Source organism: Salvia splendens, chromosome 13 (genome assembly GCF_004379255.2).
Source record: "Salvia splendens isolate huo1 chromosome 13, SspV2, whole genome shotgun sequence".
NCBI lineage: Eukaryota > Viridiplantae > Streptophyta > Magnoliopsida > Lamiales > Lamiaceae > Salvia > Salvia splendens.
In genome coordinates, this window is record NC_056044.1 from 19,057,013 (window position 1) to 19,075,095 (window position 18,083).

The following is an 18,083-nucleotide window of genomic DNA, read 5'->3' on the forward strand; positions in this document are numbered from 1 at the left end:
GACCAGTCAAACTTCTGACCAACCTACGCACTCGCCTACCTGTTGGGATTCACCGGAAGAGTTGCACACACAGTCTATGTACCAGCCACCACCGCGCGACCGATCGTTGGGTCACCGCACAACGACGTTGCCTGTTGTTGCCCCCAGTCTCAAGGTTCGTTCGCCTTGCCCGGCCCAACTAGCTGCCGTAAGTGATTTCAACGAGAAGTTACGTAGTTGTAGATTGGAGCAAGCCGCCCTTCTCGCCTGCGTGAATGCATTGTTTGAGGAGAATATTGATGACGATAATCTAGCTGAGGATGTTCCCGACAACGTTGCTCACAATGGGAGTGCTAATCTTGTTGTACCAAATGACGAGTCCCTGGAAGAGATCATCAAGACCAACAATACGTCGCTGCAAGTGCTTGTCGGGGCATATGACGAGAAGATTGATGATATTAGTGTTCCAACACATAAGGAATTGGAGATGAAAGATGATGTAGCGACTTTGCTGGAGAAAGGAAATAAAACCGAAGCCCTTCGATCTAGTTTAGAGCAGAAAGAAAAAGATTTCAGTGTGTTGAGTGAGAAGCCGAACAAGAGAGAGAGCATGGAGAATTAGAGCCTTGTTGATGGCATCGAGGCTGGATTGGATATGAAAAAACAGGACAGTCAAGAGGAAATGGAAGAGAAGCGAAGGTTGTTTGAGGATGAGCTTAAATTAAAAGCAGAAGAATTGGGTAAGACAGGTGATGCTCACTCCGGTTCGCAAGCACTTGTTTGTGTCTATGTGGATTTGAATGTCAGTAATGTTACAAGTATGAATCCTCGATTACCGTCGCTCGCCGCCGATGCAAGGTTGATTCCTCCGGGAAATGACACGCCGTGTTTGAGCATTCATGGAGGTATGGCAAAACTTTTCATTTTTGCGTTGAATTGTCACGACAACAATATGGCGGGGGTGTCCACCATATCTTATACCCAACACGGTTCTCTATTGGTGATTTTGGGTGGAAATGATGAAGGGAGACGCACAACTATTCGGTGGGCGTTTGATCCAGGAGGAGATACCTCGCCAGAGCTTCTACTTTCAACTCTCTTCGTGGTTTTATGGTTCCTACCTTGAGGACAAGGTGGATTTCAACCGTGGGGGAGTTGATACGATCCTAACTCTCTTCTATTATAATTATTTTGTTTAGATATCATAGGGATTTAGCATATCTTCTTTTATTTTTTTGTTTAGATATTATAGGGATTTAGCATATCTTTTTTGTATCAAGTCCACGTGTGATTCTTTGAATCCCTAATTCCTTACGCTACCTGCTGCCCGACGGAAGGTCTCCGCGCACAGCCGGAACGTATATCTGATCTGTAGCCGTTGCCCGACGGGTTGGAACCCGCGCACAGCCGCCCAGATCTTTATCTCCGCCGACCCTCACGGGCGCCGGATTATCTTTATCTCGTTATTGTCCGTTTTATCGGATCGTTAGGAATTTAGGTCCTTAACATGGAGGCATGAGAATTTTATTGAGATAGGACTTAGGAGAGCTTTTTGGACAACAAATTTAATAATTCAATTATGAATAACATCCAAAAGCTAATTAGTCCTTCACATTACAGCCACTTTGAGTGACACTCTCCAGGCTACATTTACAATTTTACATAAATGGTGTTGCCATTCAATAATGCATTCACAGAAGGTACACCACCAAGATGTGTCTCCATATTTAAGGCACATAACCAAAAATATTAAATGAAATCGCAGATGAAAAATAGCCAGAATTTGCAGCTAATCATAATGACCCACTGATAAACATCATTTTAAAAATGAGTGTAGAACCAAAAATATATACTATCAAACTAAATTACTCTCTCCATCCTAGATAGTTTGTCTCACTTCGACCGGGCACGAGTTTTAAGAAATGTAATGAAAAGTGAGTTGAAAAAATTAGTGGAATGTGGATCCTACTTTTATATATTAGTTTTATAATAAAATGTGAGTAGGAATGAGTTAGTAGAATATGAGGTCCACTACAAAAAATGGTAAAAAGTGAAATGAGACAAACTACGTGGGACGGACTGAAATGAAAAAATGGGACAAACTATATGGGACGGAGGGAGTATAAATTTTATAGCATATATTATTCTTCCAACCACAAAATAAATCTAACTAATAAAGTATCAATATAATTATCCGTCCAATTTTGCAGGGAGTGTGGTAGACCAGGTATCATTATTGTCAATGAAAGCAATATCACAGTTAAGATTGCAACAACATGATCCATTGATCCTCATTTAAATAGCATAGTCCAACCAAATGTTCGACAAATAAAAATGAAATTTTATTGATGCATTCAACTCTTACTAGTAATTTTTTTACCATTCATAAGTATATTATGGAGAATAGAACCTGGAATTTTAAAACTTGATCGAGTCCAAGTAAATTGATGCATCCGTGGAGTACTGTTTTTTTTCCAGTTCAGTATGAGGAGTTACAGTCTTTTCCAATTTAATTGATTTATATTTTCTTCTACTTACGGCTATACATTGATCAGCGCATTCATACGAAAGGTACTAGGTTGCACATCAGCAAAAGGTGAGGCAAACCAAGGCAAGTTTGTGATCGAGTGAAAACAATACCAAGTTTAAGAAAAATAGCAAACCTTCTGTTTTAGTGAAACTCTATCCAATGATATGATGCTCGTAAGACCAGTATAAAATATGAAGGTGTCGTAGGGGAAGAGCTCATAAGTTGTAAAAGTCGAAATAGAATCAAGGAAAAGATCAGCTGCTTTCTTGAAGTTCCGAGTGGACATGCAATATAAACCCTCATACACCTTCAAACGGTTCTTCCTCTCCCAATCACCACCCTCCTCAAACAATCTGTAATGTTAAAAGTCAAAATCAGTGCTCAACCTCTGCGCACAAAAAAAAAGGTTTGGAAAATTTATCCACAGCAACAGAAACCGTTGTTTACTTCTTAGCTTTGTCAATGCTTTTGGAGATAAGATCAAAGTCCATGTGAAAGAAACCAATTTGAAGTGTGTAGAATACCAAATCCATCTTTTGTCCAACTGCAACAGTCTTACCCTCTGTTATTTTAAGTTGTTCCAGTGCCTTTTCCTGGATATTAAAGAATGTAGAAAGATTTCATATGGGGGAAAAAGAAGTTGAAATCAAAGGTTTTTTTGCATTACCATGTGTTACGATCCTCCTATATCTTAGGATTCCCCAAATATTTAGTTATCTTTTTATTCCCCATATCTTTTGATTCATAGTATATTTTCATATCTTGTTTTCTTGTTCCCTAAGCTAGTATTCTAGTATTATAAATAGGGCTAGGTTGTTATCTTTTTATTGATTGAATGAAGAAATAATATTCCCACATTACTTGTGCAATACTCCTTATCAAACCTTGAAGACTGCCGACGGAGGAAGTTCTCCGCGCCAGCCACGAATTGAGCCGCCGACCCCAACGTTCGGGGCGCCGGATTGGTGTGTTGCGAGTGTAATCGCAGGATTTCTTTGTTAAGAGAATTGTGCTCTTAACAACTGGTGCTTTCATCCAGAGCTCAACCATGGCCGATCAGCCCCGACGCTTCACGGCGAGTGGCTACCTCGGTGACGGATGGCAGCGGATACGACGAGACGACCCGGAGTCAAGCAGCGCGCTGCGCAATGGATCGGGGGCGCTCGTACCTACTTTGTCAGCGCTCGACAAAATTATGGCAAGATTTGATCAATTGGAATTTAAATTGGATGCGAGGGATAGAAGGGTTGATAGGTTGAAGGCCACACGCCTTCCCAAACCGGATCAACCCTATTTTTCGGACGACGGGGACGTCGATGGGTATCGTTCCGAGGGAGACGTCTGGCCGACCGACGAGGACGGCCCCCCAGTTTTCAATCACGGCAAGCGTGTCCGTTGTGGGGATGTCCGCCGGCGTAGGGGCACGGGTCGTGATTTAAACAGGCGAGAGGCAGAGCTCGCACAGCCTGGCTCTGGCACGATTCCATATCGCGCGCACACTGCTTCGTGGCCTCGCACGAGCTGGGATAGACCAACAGCTCGCGTCACAACGGAGTTTGATAGGGGTTTTCGGGGGTACCGACAGCCTACATCGTGGGACCCCCCCATCAACCGCCCCTCCGGTTGGGATCCTCCCGGTAACCGACCAATACCGAGCTTCCAGCCCTACGACCCACCACGGTCATGGCAGCCCTCTTGTTGGGAACCACCGCCTCACCGTGCATCGCAAGGATACTCGGATTATGATCAGCCACCACAGTGTCTGCCTAGTCGTTGGGATACACCCAGGCGACAAACCGATCACTTCCGGCAGCAGCGCAGCCCACGCCCGAGCACACAACCTTGGCGCCCTGAAATCATGGGGTTTGAAGAAAAGATGGTGGATGAAGAATTTTGCTATGAAATCGAATTGATTCCCGGCTGCCATTCTTCAAGCCTGGATCAAGAATCAGATGCTCATCAGGAAAAAAATGATTCCTCGAACTGGATGGGTAGTTTTCTTGAAGAGGCTGATGATTCAAAATCATCTCTAGTAGATGATAATAATCATGATAAGGCTACTTTTGATGATGATGAGTTCACAAAGAGGGAATGCCATTCTGTGAAGATGAGTGATAATTCGGACTTGCTTTGGGATGTGGTGGGAGTGACTGATTCATCTTCATCATGTGTTGATAATTGTTCACAGCATAAGTGTTTGGACTCTGATGATGATTATGAAGATGATAGAGTAGATGGTGATGAGAGGCGTTCCTACAACCTCACTGCTGCGGAGTTCCAGCTGGTAAGAGTCCTTGTGCAGCGATTCATGGAGGACAAGCAGTTTGGGGGGCGTAGGAATGATGCCGGCGTCAGGAGCCGGTGCATGATCCGGAGCCTCCTCCAAGTCCCAGCCATCGAGGATGATTTTGTGAAGACGAAGGCGAGAGAGGAAAGGGACGGCGTAGAAATGTTGGTGGGAGTCATAAGTGAAATGATGGTGATCATGTTCCTAATCGCATTTGATCCAGGAGGTGACGTTTCAATGCTTTTGCTATCGTCGACTGTGCCCGTGGTTCCATGGTTCCCACCTTGAGGACAAGGTGGATTTTAACCGTGGGGGAGTTGTTACGATCCTCCTATATCTTAGGATTCCCCAAATATTTAGTTATCTTTTTATTCCCCATATCTTTTGATTCATAGTATATTTTCATATCTTGTGTTCTTGTTCCCTAAGCTAGTATTCTAGTATTATAAATAGGGCTAGGTTGTTATCTTTTTATTGATTGAATGAAGAAATAATATTCCCACATTACTTGTGCAATACTCCTTATCAAACCTTGAAGACTGCCGACGGAGGAAGTTCTCCGCGCCAGCCACGAATTGAGCCGCCGACCCCAACGTTCGGGGCGCCGGATTGGTGTGTTGCGAGTGTAATCGCAGGATTTCTTTGTTAAGAGAATTGTGCTCTTAACACCATGTCACCAATTCGAATATAAAACAATGATTTGGCCAAATGAGCTTCCCTAACTTCACTTTCACCCAAGTTCTCTTCCGCATCAGCAATCCTACATGAATTCACAGTGATAAAAAGTTTAGGAAATAGCCCACACAATATGTTGAACTCTAGATGGTCTAGAAGATATCCAATCATATTTCTACATATCAATGAATTTAAAAGGTGAACAAATGATAAAATGAGGATAGCAAAGTTTTGGAAAAACTAAAGTAAAATGTACTTAGAAGCCAAACAAAATGGAAATGTGAAATAATTACATTAAAAAACCATTGTGAGGATTTAGAAATACATCTCTATATATATGCCTTGCAATCATCAAGACCCTTCTCTACTTACTGTTCACAAACCAGAATTTAGAGCATCTATAGCGCATGACTGATGAGGATAACTTATCACAACATTATATGGAGATTTTTAAGGAGCTATGTTACACGAAGATATCAATTATATTCAGAAACTAACTCCGAAGACTAATTTTATAAACCCGCGCTAGCACTACCAGCATAAGTTGCAACTCAAAAAGACGACCATTCAGTAACATTATATACAATACATCAGGCTTAGAGCATCCGCAATGGGCGGACGATGGCACGCCCGATGGCGCGCATCGTCCGCGCCATGTATCGTCCGCACCCATTGTGGGTGCGTGCCATAGGGCGCGGAGGATAGCGGGGACGATGGCCATCGTCCGCGCCATCGTCCGCCCCATTGCGGCTGTCGCGGACGATGGCCACGGACGATGGTCATCGTCCGCGCCATGGTCCGCCCCATTGTGGAGGTCGCGGACGATCGACTCGGACGATGGCACGCAGTTTTGATTTTCTATTTAAATCTCGTTTCTCATTCAATTGTGCATACGAACATATCGACTATCTCTTTACATATTCTCTCTCTACATCCAACCAAAATGAATCTCGGCGACGACACCAATAGTTCTAGTTCGTCTGAATCCGGTGGTTTGCTTGACGAAGCATTAGATGCAGCCGTTGAAGAGGCCATGGCGGCATGCTATGCGCAAATGCAGCGCGAGAAGGAGGCGGCGGCCGCGGCGGCTGAGCAAGTCCATTGGCCTATTCGACATAGGTCGTATGTCCGACGCGACCACCAGGAAGCTCACAGACGTCTGGTTGAAGACTATTTTGCCGATCAACCGCGATGGGGCCCGACTGTTTTTCGCCGCCGGTTTAGAATGTCGAGGTACCTTTTACTCAGCATTGTTCGTACATTGTCTTCACGTGATGAATACTTCACGTTTCGGGAGGACGGCATCGGGAAACCCGGCCTTACACCATTGCAAAAGTGCACAACTGCTATTCGTCAGTTGGCATACGGCACCACGGCGGACCTTTTTGACGAGTCCCTCCACTGTGGGGAGACTACAGGCCGCGAGTGTCTGAAGAGCTTTTGTCGGGGGATAGTAGAGGCCTATGGCGACACATATTTGCGCAAGCCGACAACCACTGATTGCCAGGGTCTGATGCAGATGCACGAGAGGGCGCACGGGTTTCCCGGGATGCTCGGGAGCATCGACTGTATGCACTGGGAATGGAAGAATTGTCCGACGGCGTGGAGAGGCCAATTCACAAGTGGATACAAGGGCAGCCACCCGACGATGATCCTCGAAGCCGTCGCTGACCATCGGCTCTGGATCTGGCATGCTTACTTCGGCGTAGCCGGGTCGAACAACGACATCAACGTCCTCAACTCGTCCACCCTCTTCACCGACCAATGTAACGGCAACGGCCCGGCCATTGAGTTCACTGCCAACAGACGCCAATACCATATGGGGTACTACTTGGCCGATGGCATCTACCCACGGTGGCCAGTTTTCCTAAAGACGGTCAGCTGCCCAATTGGTGAGAAGAGGGTTTTATTTGCGCAAAAGCAGGAGGCGGCGTGGAAGAATGTCGAGCGGGCATTTGGGGTGCTCCAATCACGGTGGGCAATTGTGAAAGGGCCGGCTCGTTTCTGGTACAAGGAAGTCATCGCCGATGTCATATATGCGTGCATAATCATGCACAACATGATAGTCGAGAGTGAAGGCGGAAGCATCACCGACTGGAATGAAGACGACCGTGCATCTAGCTCTTCCGGCACATCGACCGACACACCCGATAGAGGGTTACCGTTAGGCTTCGAAGAGGTTCTATCTAGACAGGCCTCAATGCGCAACCAACAGGAGCATGCACAGCTCATGAGTGACATGATTGAAAGAAGAAGTGTGGGCTCGTAACCGCCGTCGCTGAGTTTGCGTTTTTTTAATTCGCATTGTAATGTATTAATTTTTATTAAATGAAATGAAGTTTATGAAATTCGAATTTTAATGTATTATTTTTTTAAAATTCGTATGGATTTTGTAAATATTAAAAAAAGTATGACGTGACGCGCTATAGGGCGCGCCTTAGAGCGCCCCACTGCAGGTGGGGAGATAGGAGGATAAAACTGCTGACGTGGCGCCCCATTGCTAATGCCCTTATGACAATCCTCAATAAGCTCTCAAAATGAATCATAGCTCGATTTTCAGTCCAAAAAGTTGCACTATAAAAATTTATTAGAGTCCAACACCAAATGCAAAAGCAACAGTTGAATTAACAAGAAGAAAGAACTTTCAAACATTGGACACTGCAGCAAGAATGATACAATAGAAAGGCACATATGGAAATTGTTAAGGAAAGCAGCAGAACAAAAAGTTTGAATTCATAGACATAGACTTCACATTATCGAGTAGCTGACATTTTTTAATCACTGAACCCATAAGTCACAGAGATCACATAACGCAGTTGCAACACAATATTAGTCCATGAAAAGCAAAACTGACTTCTCTTCTATCTTCTTCAATTCATCATCGATCTTGGAGTGCATCGAGTCAAGTGCCTTCTGATCCAAATCCAAAACCTTGCTGGCAACTAGGGTTTCATACAATGGAGCCATATCTACCAAAACAAATTCCTCCACAATGAAGCTCCGCGATCAAACTAACAACTGTTAATTGAAGAATGAATTTGCAGAGAAATGGCCCAATTACCGTTGGCAACGATGAATTTGAAGACCTCATCACGGAGGCGCACTTTTTCAATGTCATCGACGTCGTTCTGAGTGAGCAGGAAGAGATTGTTGGCGAGCACAAGCTGTGGCTGCTGAACTCCTTCACCTTCCATTGCCGACCTTTTCCTTGCTTCTTTCGGTCAGAGAGATGGAGAGTTTTCTTTTGAGCATCTCCAACGATGGAGGACATCCAATAGCTCTCACATAACCTTCCCACTGCCACATCATCAGCACTAAAATTCTCCTGCCACATCATCTGGACATGCAACTGGACATCCAATAGCCCTCACATAGCCTTCCCATAGCCTATCCACATCACTAATAACAATTATATAATTTAATTTACAATCGTAGCAACATAAGAAATTTAATTTACGTGACAAATACGGGAAAATTGAATAATATTATTAAAATTTTAAAAAGTACAATAATTTTAAAAAAAGTACATTAATTTTAAAAAAGTACAAAAATTAAAAAGTACAATAAAAAAATTACATAAAAAATTTTGTTTCATACAAAATATTTTACCTTTTGTTTCAATTTAATAAAAAAATTTCAAGTTTATTCAATTTAATAAAAAAGTTTCAAGTTTATATAATTAGTATAAAAACGTTTCATTTTAATACAAACCGTTACTATAACACTAACTCCGTTAATTATAAGTGACTCATCAAAATACACCAAAATAGGAAGGAACAAAGGCATAATAGAGAGGTTGCCATTTGCCAACTTTGCATTGCCTTTAAATGACCATTCATTCATCTTACTTTTTGATAAAGATAAACTCAAAGCTCTATAAGGGATCATCGCGACTGCCTTTACCTCCACGAGAAAAAGCTGATGGTTTGTGATCGACACTTTGTGTCGATACACGACCACCACTTGAGACCAATCTGCCAGCGCAGCCATCAATGGCTTCCCCATATGAGCTTGGTCTGCTGCTTGAAATGGCTTCTCTTTATGAAGAGCACTACAATTACTCCAAAAAAGTCATTAAAAAAAGGATAAAAGTAGCCATAAAATTAACATTCAAAACATGGAGACCAAGATCATCTCAATTCTCAACATTAGAAGGCTGACTTGGTATATCTTGATGCTCTTTAGCACTCTTCCTTCTCACTGCCAGCTTGCTTCTTCTCATTACCATGCTTACACATACTTCACTTTGATCTTCTCTAACATTTCCCTAAGAAGCTTGAGAAGCTTCCCTGCCACATGTCCTTATATTGTGGCCTTGTCCTCCACACTTAGAACAATTTCCCTTTATTTGTCCTGTATTGCCTAAAATTTTCGTTACATCTTTTGCTACCTTACAAACCTGCTCATCTATTGTTTTTCTCCTACGCTGTTGTTTTCTTCCTCTCATCACTTTCCCAGGAGGTGGTTGCACCGGGAGATAACATGTTGGTTCATAGTCGTCTATATCTCTAAGAGGATTTATGACATGTCCATATGCAGCCTTATCTAAGCTGTAATATTCATGCACAAATTCCTCTGGATTCTTTCTTTCTTGTAAGATGCAAGGAATGGTGTGTTGGCAAGGAATTTCGGAAAGCTGCCATTGGCGACAACTACAAGTCCGAGCATCTAGATCAACCACATATATTTTCTCCCATACATCAACGCTATATTTTCTAGCACCAGCTTCAGTTGCCCAACAATTAGATGACAATTCCTTATACTTCTCAAGCTTCTTGATGATCTTAGGACAAATAGCCCCAGTGTACTTATGAGCCACCTTCCCCTTGAAACACATTCTTTTCACTAACTTCATTCTAATCACTTCTAACATTGTAAGAATTGGTTGATCTCTAGCTTCCAAAATATAGCTGTTGAAACTTTCACTGTGGTTATTTAAGAAAATGTCACACTTGGAAAAATCCCTAAAGTGTGATTTGGACCAATTCTCAGGAGGCTTATTTTCTAGCCACTCCCATGCCTTGATATCTTCTTTCTTCATGAGTGCCATTCTCCTGCAGGATAGGTTGCCTTTGCTACATTCCATAGCAAATCCTTTAGTTCCGGACCACCTTTTATAGTTGTTGTTTTACACAAATTCTTCCAGAGATGTCTTATACAAAATCTTTTCTCCGCACTTGGCATAAGTTCATCAAGAGCAGCAATCAGTCCCTGAATCACAATACATTAAGTTAGTATAGAGAAACAATCAATCCCTAAAACAAAGCAACTAGAAAGCACCTTTTCTTTATCGCTCATAAATGTCCAAGAGCCTGAATTCTCAATATTTAAGTCGATGGACAAATTCCTCACAAACCAGGTCCACGATTCTTTGCTTTCAACATCTACAACTCCATATGCAATGGGAAATATGCAATCATTTGGATCAATTCCCACGACTACAAGGAGTTGAGCTTTGTATCCACCTTTAAGGAAACAACCATCTAATCCTACTAAAGGCCTACAACCAGCTAAGAAGCCTCTCTTACATGCATCGATGCATACATACATGTTCTGAAAAATTAGATGGTCAGTTCCTATAAAGACACTACTGTTGGGGTTAAATTTTTTCAACCCTTCTGCATAATCCCTGAGTTTACCATACTGCTCAACCTCAGATTTCATCACTTTTCCTAAAGCATGCCTTCTTGCTCTCCAAAGCTTTGACCTGCTGTCTTTGCTTTAAAGTCCACCTAAAGTTGATGGGCCAATGACTTAGAAGAGAATTTTGGGTCTGCTCGTAGGTGTTCTTTGTAAGTTTCACTCAACCATTTGTAAGTAACATATCTTTGCAGAATCTCTAAAGCACATTTGTGATTGTCCTTGAACTTCTTTATCTGAATTGCCTTCTCTTTCTTATTTGTAGATGCTCCGATCATCCGTCCTTCACAGTTTAAACAATTAGCATTAATCCTATCTTTTTCATCCCTCACAACCTTTACATTATACTCTTGTGAACAATGGCATATTGTCTAATAGCTTGCTTCAACACCTCCTTGTTTGTAAATAACATCTCATGCTTGAACTTTGGGTCTTTCATATCCCTCTAAGCATTGAATACATGCCATCTTGATCTTGCTTCCTCATCACTAGAATGAATACTTGTCATCCCATCAGACTTACTCCCTTCACCTTCTGCCCAAATCTCATATTCTTTATCCATATTCTCATCAAACTCAGATTCATTAATCATCGCATCTCTGCCTTCTCCATTCCTTTCATCCTCCCAAACATTAACATTAAAAGGAATGGTATCCACACCATCATTCAATTAATCAATATTAATATCATCTATTAAGTCGAAATCATTGTCTTCAAATGTTAAAATACCATCTAACTCATCAAGATTGATATCAATATCAGAATCTGAACCCAAATCTCCATCCATCTTATACCTATAAATAATTAAAAAAACATAAAAATGTAAGCATTATGATTAACATATATATGCTCCTATTCAAACTCTTACATTTTTCAAGCCAATAATAACCATACTTAAATCTGACTATTTTTTAAAGAATTTCAAGATCTGTTGAACTCAATGTAACTCAAAGTCGAAGGCTGTATCACGTCGTCCATATGGAGTGCATACAATAATAAGCATATTACAGAAAGGCAAAGCATATTTTAAGTACAAGTTTCTATGTTCCTATAATCTTTTATGTTCCTATGCACAAATTTCTGCTCATATACTTTAACAACCAACACTATCATCTAACATAAAAAATGTAGTAGTTCAAGTACACAAATACAATTTTTTTACGAGAAATAACAACAAATTAAAGAACATAAAATTGACAAAAAAATGAAATAAAGAGAGAGAAGTTTTACCTTGAGAAGTGGAGGTATTGCTGCTCTTGGTTCACTAGTCTTTGAAGAATGTCAAGAGTTGCTTATGAGAGTTGAGGAGTTTTTATCTAGAATTTTTATTTTTTTTATTTAGTTGATGAGTCATATGCCACATAAGCATATAATTAACTGAGTTAGTGTTATATCAACTTTTTGTATTAGAGCATCAGCAATGGAGCGGAATTCCCGGCGTAATTCCCAAAAACACCTCCTGCCACGTCATACGGACTTCCCACTGCCCTGCCAAGTCATACGGAATTCTCACTGCACAGTAGCGGAATTCCCTGCGGAATTCTCACATTAAAAAAAATTCACAAATTCACAAATTAGACAATTTTCGGAATTAAAATTTCGACGCGAATACGGAGAAAATACATCCACTTTATTTAAAAAAAACCATACTTCATTAAAAAAAATACATAATTACTAAAAAAGTACATTATTATAAAAATAAAAATCGGTTTCTCACTCCTCGGATTCCTCGTCGCCAGTCCTCTCGCCGTCGGCGCCGCCACCTCCCTCGTCGTCGTCGTCGCCGCCGCCCCCCTCGCCGTCATCGTCCGACATCCTATAGAACCCCAAATCGCGGCGCATACTGTCGAGGAGGGGCTTAAGCTTCGGCTTGTAATGGGGGTCGGTCGCTTGGCGCCATTCAACCATTGCACGTAACAAGGTTTCATGTGCGGCGATGCGGGCGAATGAGGGGTTCTCGGGATCGTTTTGGGGGTGCTGCCGATTGAGCCTCGGCGGATCTGCTGGTGCTTCCCCTCGACATCCCCGCCGCGGACTTTTGCCCAACCGTGCGACGGCGGCGGGCCGACGATGTGGGTGTGGGGAACTCTGCCTCGGCGGGGGGAGTTCCGCGGAACCAGCACTGCTACTGTACTCTCCGGAGGCGCTGATATTCGTCCGCTTCGGCCAGATTTAAAATGAAAAGTGGACATAATTTTTTGTACTAATTATATAAACTTAACTTACAAGTGTAAAATATTTTGTATGAGAAGTGCAATTACCATTCAGGCTTAAGTATTTCTCTTTTAAATATTAATTAAATGGTTTAACATTATTTAAACCCTCGATTGATTAATTCACCGCTTGAAGCAGAACAAATGACGGCGGCAGAAGCCATGGCTGAAGGCCGGAAGCTCCCGCGGCCCGGCCGCGGAGGAGTCATCGGCCACGGACTATCCGAAGAAGAAGCGCGCGTCAAAGCAATCGCGGAAATAGTATCCACAATGGTTGATCTGTCGCGCAAAGGGGCAAGACGTCGACCTAAACGCTGTGAAATCATCGGCGTGCAGGAAATACGGGCTCTCGAAGGCCCCGAAGCTCGTCGAGATGATAGCAGCGTTGCCGGAATCCGAGAAGGAGGCGCTGCTGCCCAAACTCAGGGCTAAGCCAGTTCGCACGGCGTCTGGGATTGCCGTGGCCGTAATGTCGAAGCCTCACCGCTGCCCGCATATTGCAACCACGGGGAATATATGCGTGTATTGTCCCGGCGGCCCTGATTCAGATTTCGAATACAGCACGCAGAGTTACACGGGATATGAGCCTACTAGCATGAGAGCTATAAGGGCTAGGTAAATTATCTTCTTTTTCACTTGCAATGTTGATTTAGAAGACGTTTACTTTGGCTGATTGGAAATGCATTGGATTGTGTATTTACAGGCAAGCTCAAATGGTTGATTAACCAAAGTATGTCGTGAATTAGAGTAATTTCAATTTAAAATAGATTCGAGTTCTGCGACCTGATAAGTTGGGGTTGCGATTTAACTGAATCATTTTCTTTTCTGTGACAAAAATGAATACTTTCCTCTAGTTTTGAAAGATTTTAAGTGGAAGCCTTGCCAAGAGATCAGTATGAATATCTTCCATTTGCGTCGGACATGTTGAGATTTAGCTTGTTTTACTTTTGCACCTACTTCATACTTGGAGGAGTGAAATATCGCAGTAAGATGTTATTATCCCAATACTCTCAAGCTAATCTGAACCAGCTGGCTTCTATGTAAAAGAATGGGTGTAATGATGTTATGCATTTTAGGACATGCTACTAGTAAGCCCTGGTGCGCCCCGCACTCCTGACAACGCTGATAAGGTCCTTGGTCGTAGGCTCTGAACTCCTCATATTGGTCAATGGTCATGAACTAATGATTCAATTGCTGATTATTTGACAAGGGTGCATATAGAAGGTTCGAGTTTCTGTAGAACTATCTTAAAATTGGTTCCGGTTGGTTCAAACTTCAAGGCATTTGATGGTGTTCAGACTACTTGTCTACTTGCTAGATACTACCAATTAATTGGTCTTGAATCATTCTTCCATCTCTAATTATTGCTCTTTTTCACCGCAATAAGTACAATTTTCCCTAATAGTTTAGTTTGATGAAAAGTGGGGTTCATGATGTAGCCCTCTAGCTTCATCTAGCTTCACATTTTATTAGTTGCCTGGATTTTACCATTTAGATGACTAAGCTAAAAAAAGCAATCCCTAATATCCCAATAGGAAAACTACTAGGATTGGCTCTTAAAGAATAAAGAGTAAAGAGCAGGATGTTTTTGTAGAATTGGCAGATTTTCAAGTCGTTTGATACACTAAGAAACAAGATTGTGATGTCTAAGATGTTTATAATTCCAGATTATTCTACAATCCTTTATCTTTATTTAATCGTTCGTTGTTTAAAACATGGGCATATCTAACTGGGTTCTACACTGGGATGTTGTTATAAAGTGCTATGATTCTTGTTTTTGCATTACAGATTCCATTTGTAAACTATTGGGATTTTCATTTTGTAGATAAATCCTCTACAAGGAATAAAGTTACTGAAGGATTGATTTAGTATGACTGTATACGGAATCTGTATCATTGATCTTAAGTGATACTTCCCTTATGTTTACTCCTCTTTTTTCAATTTGGCATTTTATCTTACAACTTTGTGATTCTATTTTCATATAGAACTTGGATTTTAGTCCTTACCATAATAGGAAATAATGGCCTAAGAAGATACTTAAATCTTTGCTCCATTCATGTGTATTTAATTTGGAACTTTATCAGTTATTTTATTACTTTCTAAAATCATGGTTTTCAGTTCCTGAATATAGTAGGATGTACATCAGAAATTTGAATAATTTTTTATTATTTCCCGGTGATTTAGATACAGCCCTTATGTCCAGGCAAGAAGCAGGATCGACCAGCTTAAGAGATTGGGTCACAGTGTTGACAAGGTTTGCTTTTTCTGTGGAGGCTTATTCCTACACTGGTTTAATCCACATTGGGAAAAATTCCTAGAATTAAAATGTTCTGATGTGTTAATCATACAGGTCGAGTTCATCTTGATGGGTGGTACTTTTATGTCACTGCCTGCAGAGTACCGTGATTATTTTACTAGGAATCTCCATGATGCTTTATCGGGGCACACTTCTGCTAATGTTGAAGAAGCAGTATCTTACTCCGAGCACAGTGCAATAAAGTGTATTGGGATGACAATTGAGACGCAAGTCACAAATGGGATTATCTTTTTTAGAATCTTAGATGCGACCTTGGTTAAATTGGTTTGTAGATTTTCCCTAAAGAGCACACCAGTTTCTAGCATTTTTTTCCTTATGGAGACACATTTGCTGAGGGAAGATGTTGGTTTTACTTCTGAGCCATTGAAAATTTAATGTCTGTATTCTACTGACGAAACAAAAACAAGCTTCACTAAATGGATCGTCTCAGTTCTCACCCTTGATTTTGGCACTTTAGAAGTGCTCACATTACCACAAATGACAAACAAGATTCTATCCCTTCTTCTCTCCCTTTTTGCCTAGTATCCCTTCTTGTTTTGGATCAAGTGAGCTTCTCTCGTTCCTGTAATTGACTGCTGCTTATTTCTATTTAATATTTAAGGCGGCCAGACTATTGCCTGGGACCACATTTGAGACAGATGCTATCATATGGTTGTACAAGACTGGAAATCGGAGTACAAAGCACATATGAGGATGTTGCTCGTGACACCAATAGGGGTCACACCGTAGCAGCTGTGGAAGATTGCTTTTCTTTGGCAAAGGATGCTGGTTTCAAGGTGTTTTTCTATGCCGTTCTACAAAGTGGAAACTTTTTACTTTTTAGGCTAAGGAGTGATTATGGCTCTGGAAGAAGGCTCTTTGAATTTAGACAAGACTTTACATTTTCGTCATTGAGCAAAGACATAAATTTAATCATATCATGGCTTTATGTTTTAAATTTGAGATATTATGATTTTTGCATTTTATATATTATACTCCCTCCGTCCCATTCAAGATGGCCACCTTTCCTTTTTTTTGTTTGTCCCAATTAAGATGATCATTTTCCAATTTTGGAAATAACCTCCTCTCTCATCTCTCATTAAAATATTCAACTATTTTTTTCCTCTCTACTTTATTCCACCTAATAATACTTCCTAAAATCCCGTGCCACTCAAGAATGTGGGCATCTTGAATGGGACGGAGGGAGTACTATTTATTTATTAACCGCCATATCCCTTAGGCCGGTTTTCGGCTGACCGCCATACGCCAACAAGATCTTTTTTGGCTTTTGGCTCTTCACCATGTAAATGTTACTCCCTTTGTGTGAGTAAAAAACTATTAAGTTGACCGCAACTGCATCCTTTAAAAGTTTAAAGAAACAGTAAAAGATTTTATTTTGTTAAATATTCCATATGTAGTACTCCCTCCGTCCCACGGTAGTTGATTCATTTATTTTTTGCACGTGTTTTAGGAAAATAGTTAAATAGTTAAAGTGAAGAGAGAGTAAAGTAAGAGAGAATACTCTATCTTACTTTAACTATAATAGTTATTTTCCTAAAACACATGCAGAAAAGAAATGACTCAACTACTTGGGAAGGAGGTGTATTAATTTTTAAGTTTTCTGTTCTATTCAAGTACCTGTGTGGATGACAATGGGATAGGGGGATGCCTATTTCTTCATGTAGTTATGTATTACAATATGGTAGTTTTTGTTGTAAGGAATATCATCTTTTCAGCTTTTTTAGTTTAAGGAATATCAAAGAACCTTAGCTCTCATCTTCAACTCATATATATGCCTGACACAAAGTTATTTGTTTTCCATGAGAAACATGATTATTTGCAATATGTACGAGAACCTTGACTGATCTGCATAAAAAATAAGACTGGAGTAGCCATTCGTGCTGTCAATTTAACTAGGGAAACATATCGGTCCTAGCTGCTTCAGTTATGAACTTTACTCGCCAAGAAATTTTCCCTCTAGCTTATTTTGCCGATGCACTTACATGCTGTTGTGTATTGTTAATACAGGATATACTTGTTGGGTTACTGCGTTTGCGGAAATGTGGAAAGAATGCGACTTGCCCAGAGCTTATGGGGAAGTGTTCGATTGTCCGTGAATTGCATGTTTATGGGACTGCCGTTCCTGTTCATGGACGAGATGCTGATAAACTGCAACATCAAGGTTATGGCACACTATTAATGGAGGAGGCAGAAGGAATTGCTACGAGGGAGCACAGATCGACAAAGATAGCTGTGATTTCTGTTGAATATTTGAATATTGAGTTTGAAAGAGAAGTTTATTCACTGAATTGTGTTTTGAGGATACAATGTATAATGGTATTTATAGGGCAAAAGATATCAATGCATCTAGGGACTAGACTATTTGGAATTCTACATTATAAATGCTATCTCCTCTTTCCAACAGATTGAGACTCCATAATTCTCTTCCCAACATCCTTGGGA

The 18,083-nt window shown here is 41.1% G+C and overlaps 3 protein-coding genes and 1 pseudogene across 3 annotated transcripts; 2 read left to right on the top strand and 2 right to left on the bottom strand.

The window, feature by feature from the left end:
* Nucleotides 1-9,738: 9,738 nt before the first annotated feature.
* LOC121760647 lies at nucleotides 9,739-10,512 on the bottom strand. The gene has a single exon (XM_042156286.1). It carries the CDS (start codon nucleotides 10,510-10,512, stop codon nucleotides 9,739-9,741), a length of 774 nt encoding a protein of 257 aa, XP_042012220.1.
* On the bottom strand, nucleotides 10,509-11,267 carry LOC121760648. The gene is made up of 2 exons (XM_042156287.1): nucleotides 10,752-11,267; nucleotides 10,509-10,682 (listed from the first exon to the last, which is right to left on the bottom strand). Exons 1-2 carry the CDS (start codon nucleotides 11,133-11,135, stop codon nucleotides 10,509-10,511), a joined length of 558 nt encoding a protein of 185 aa, XP_042012221.1. The 5' UTR covers nucleotides 11,136-11,267.
* Nucleotides 11,268-13,446: 2,179 nt separating this feature from the next.
* Nucleotides 13,447-16,628, top strand: LOC121762374 (annotated as a pseudogene).
* LOC121760649 (elongator complex protein 3-like) lies at nucleotides 16,280-18,050 on the top strand. The gene is made up of 2 exons (XM_042156288.1): nucleotides 16,280-16,417; nucleotides 17,649-18,050. Exons 1-2 carry the CDS (start codon nucleotides 16,280-16,282, stop codon nucleotides 18,048-18,050), a joined length of 540 nt encoding a protein of 179 aa, XP_042012222.1.
* The last annotated feature ends 33 nt before the right edge of the window (nucleotides 18,051-18,083 follow it).

What these genes read in the sequence shown, in the direction of transcription:
- LOC121760647 (XM_042156286.1), bottom strand. Translation starts at nt 10,512, where the DNA reads ATGAAGAAAGAAGATATCAAGGCATGGGAGTGGCTAGAAAATAAGCCT.
- LOC121760648 (XM_042156287.1), bottom strand. Translation starts at nt 11,135, where the DNA reads ATGAAATCTGAGGTTGAGCAGTATGGTAAACTCAGGGATTATGCAGAA. An exon ending in TTATGAGCGATAAAGAAAAG is followed by an intron (nt 10,683 to 10,751) that starts GTGCTTTCTAGT and finishes ATTGTGATTCAG; the next exon opens with GGACTGATTGCTGCTCTTGA.
- LOC121760649 (XM_042156288.1), top strand. Translation starts at nt 16,280, where the DNA reads ATGCTATCATATGGTTGTACAAGACTGGAAATCGGAGTACAAAGCACA. An exon ending in CAAAGGATGCTGGTTTCAAG is followed by an intron (nt 16,418 to 17,648) that starts GTGTTTTTCTAT and finishes TTGTTAATACAG; the next exon opens with GATATACTTGTTGGGTTACT.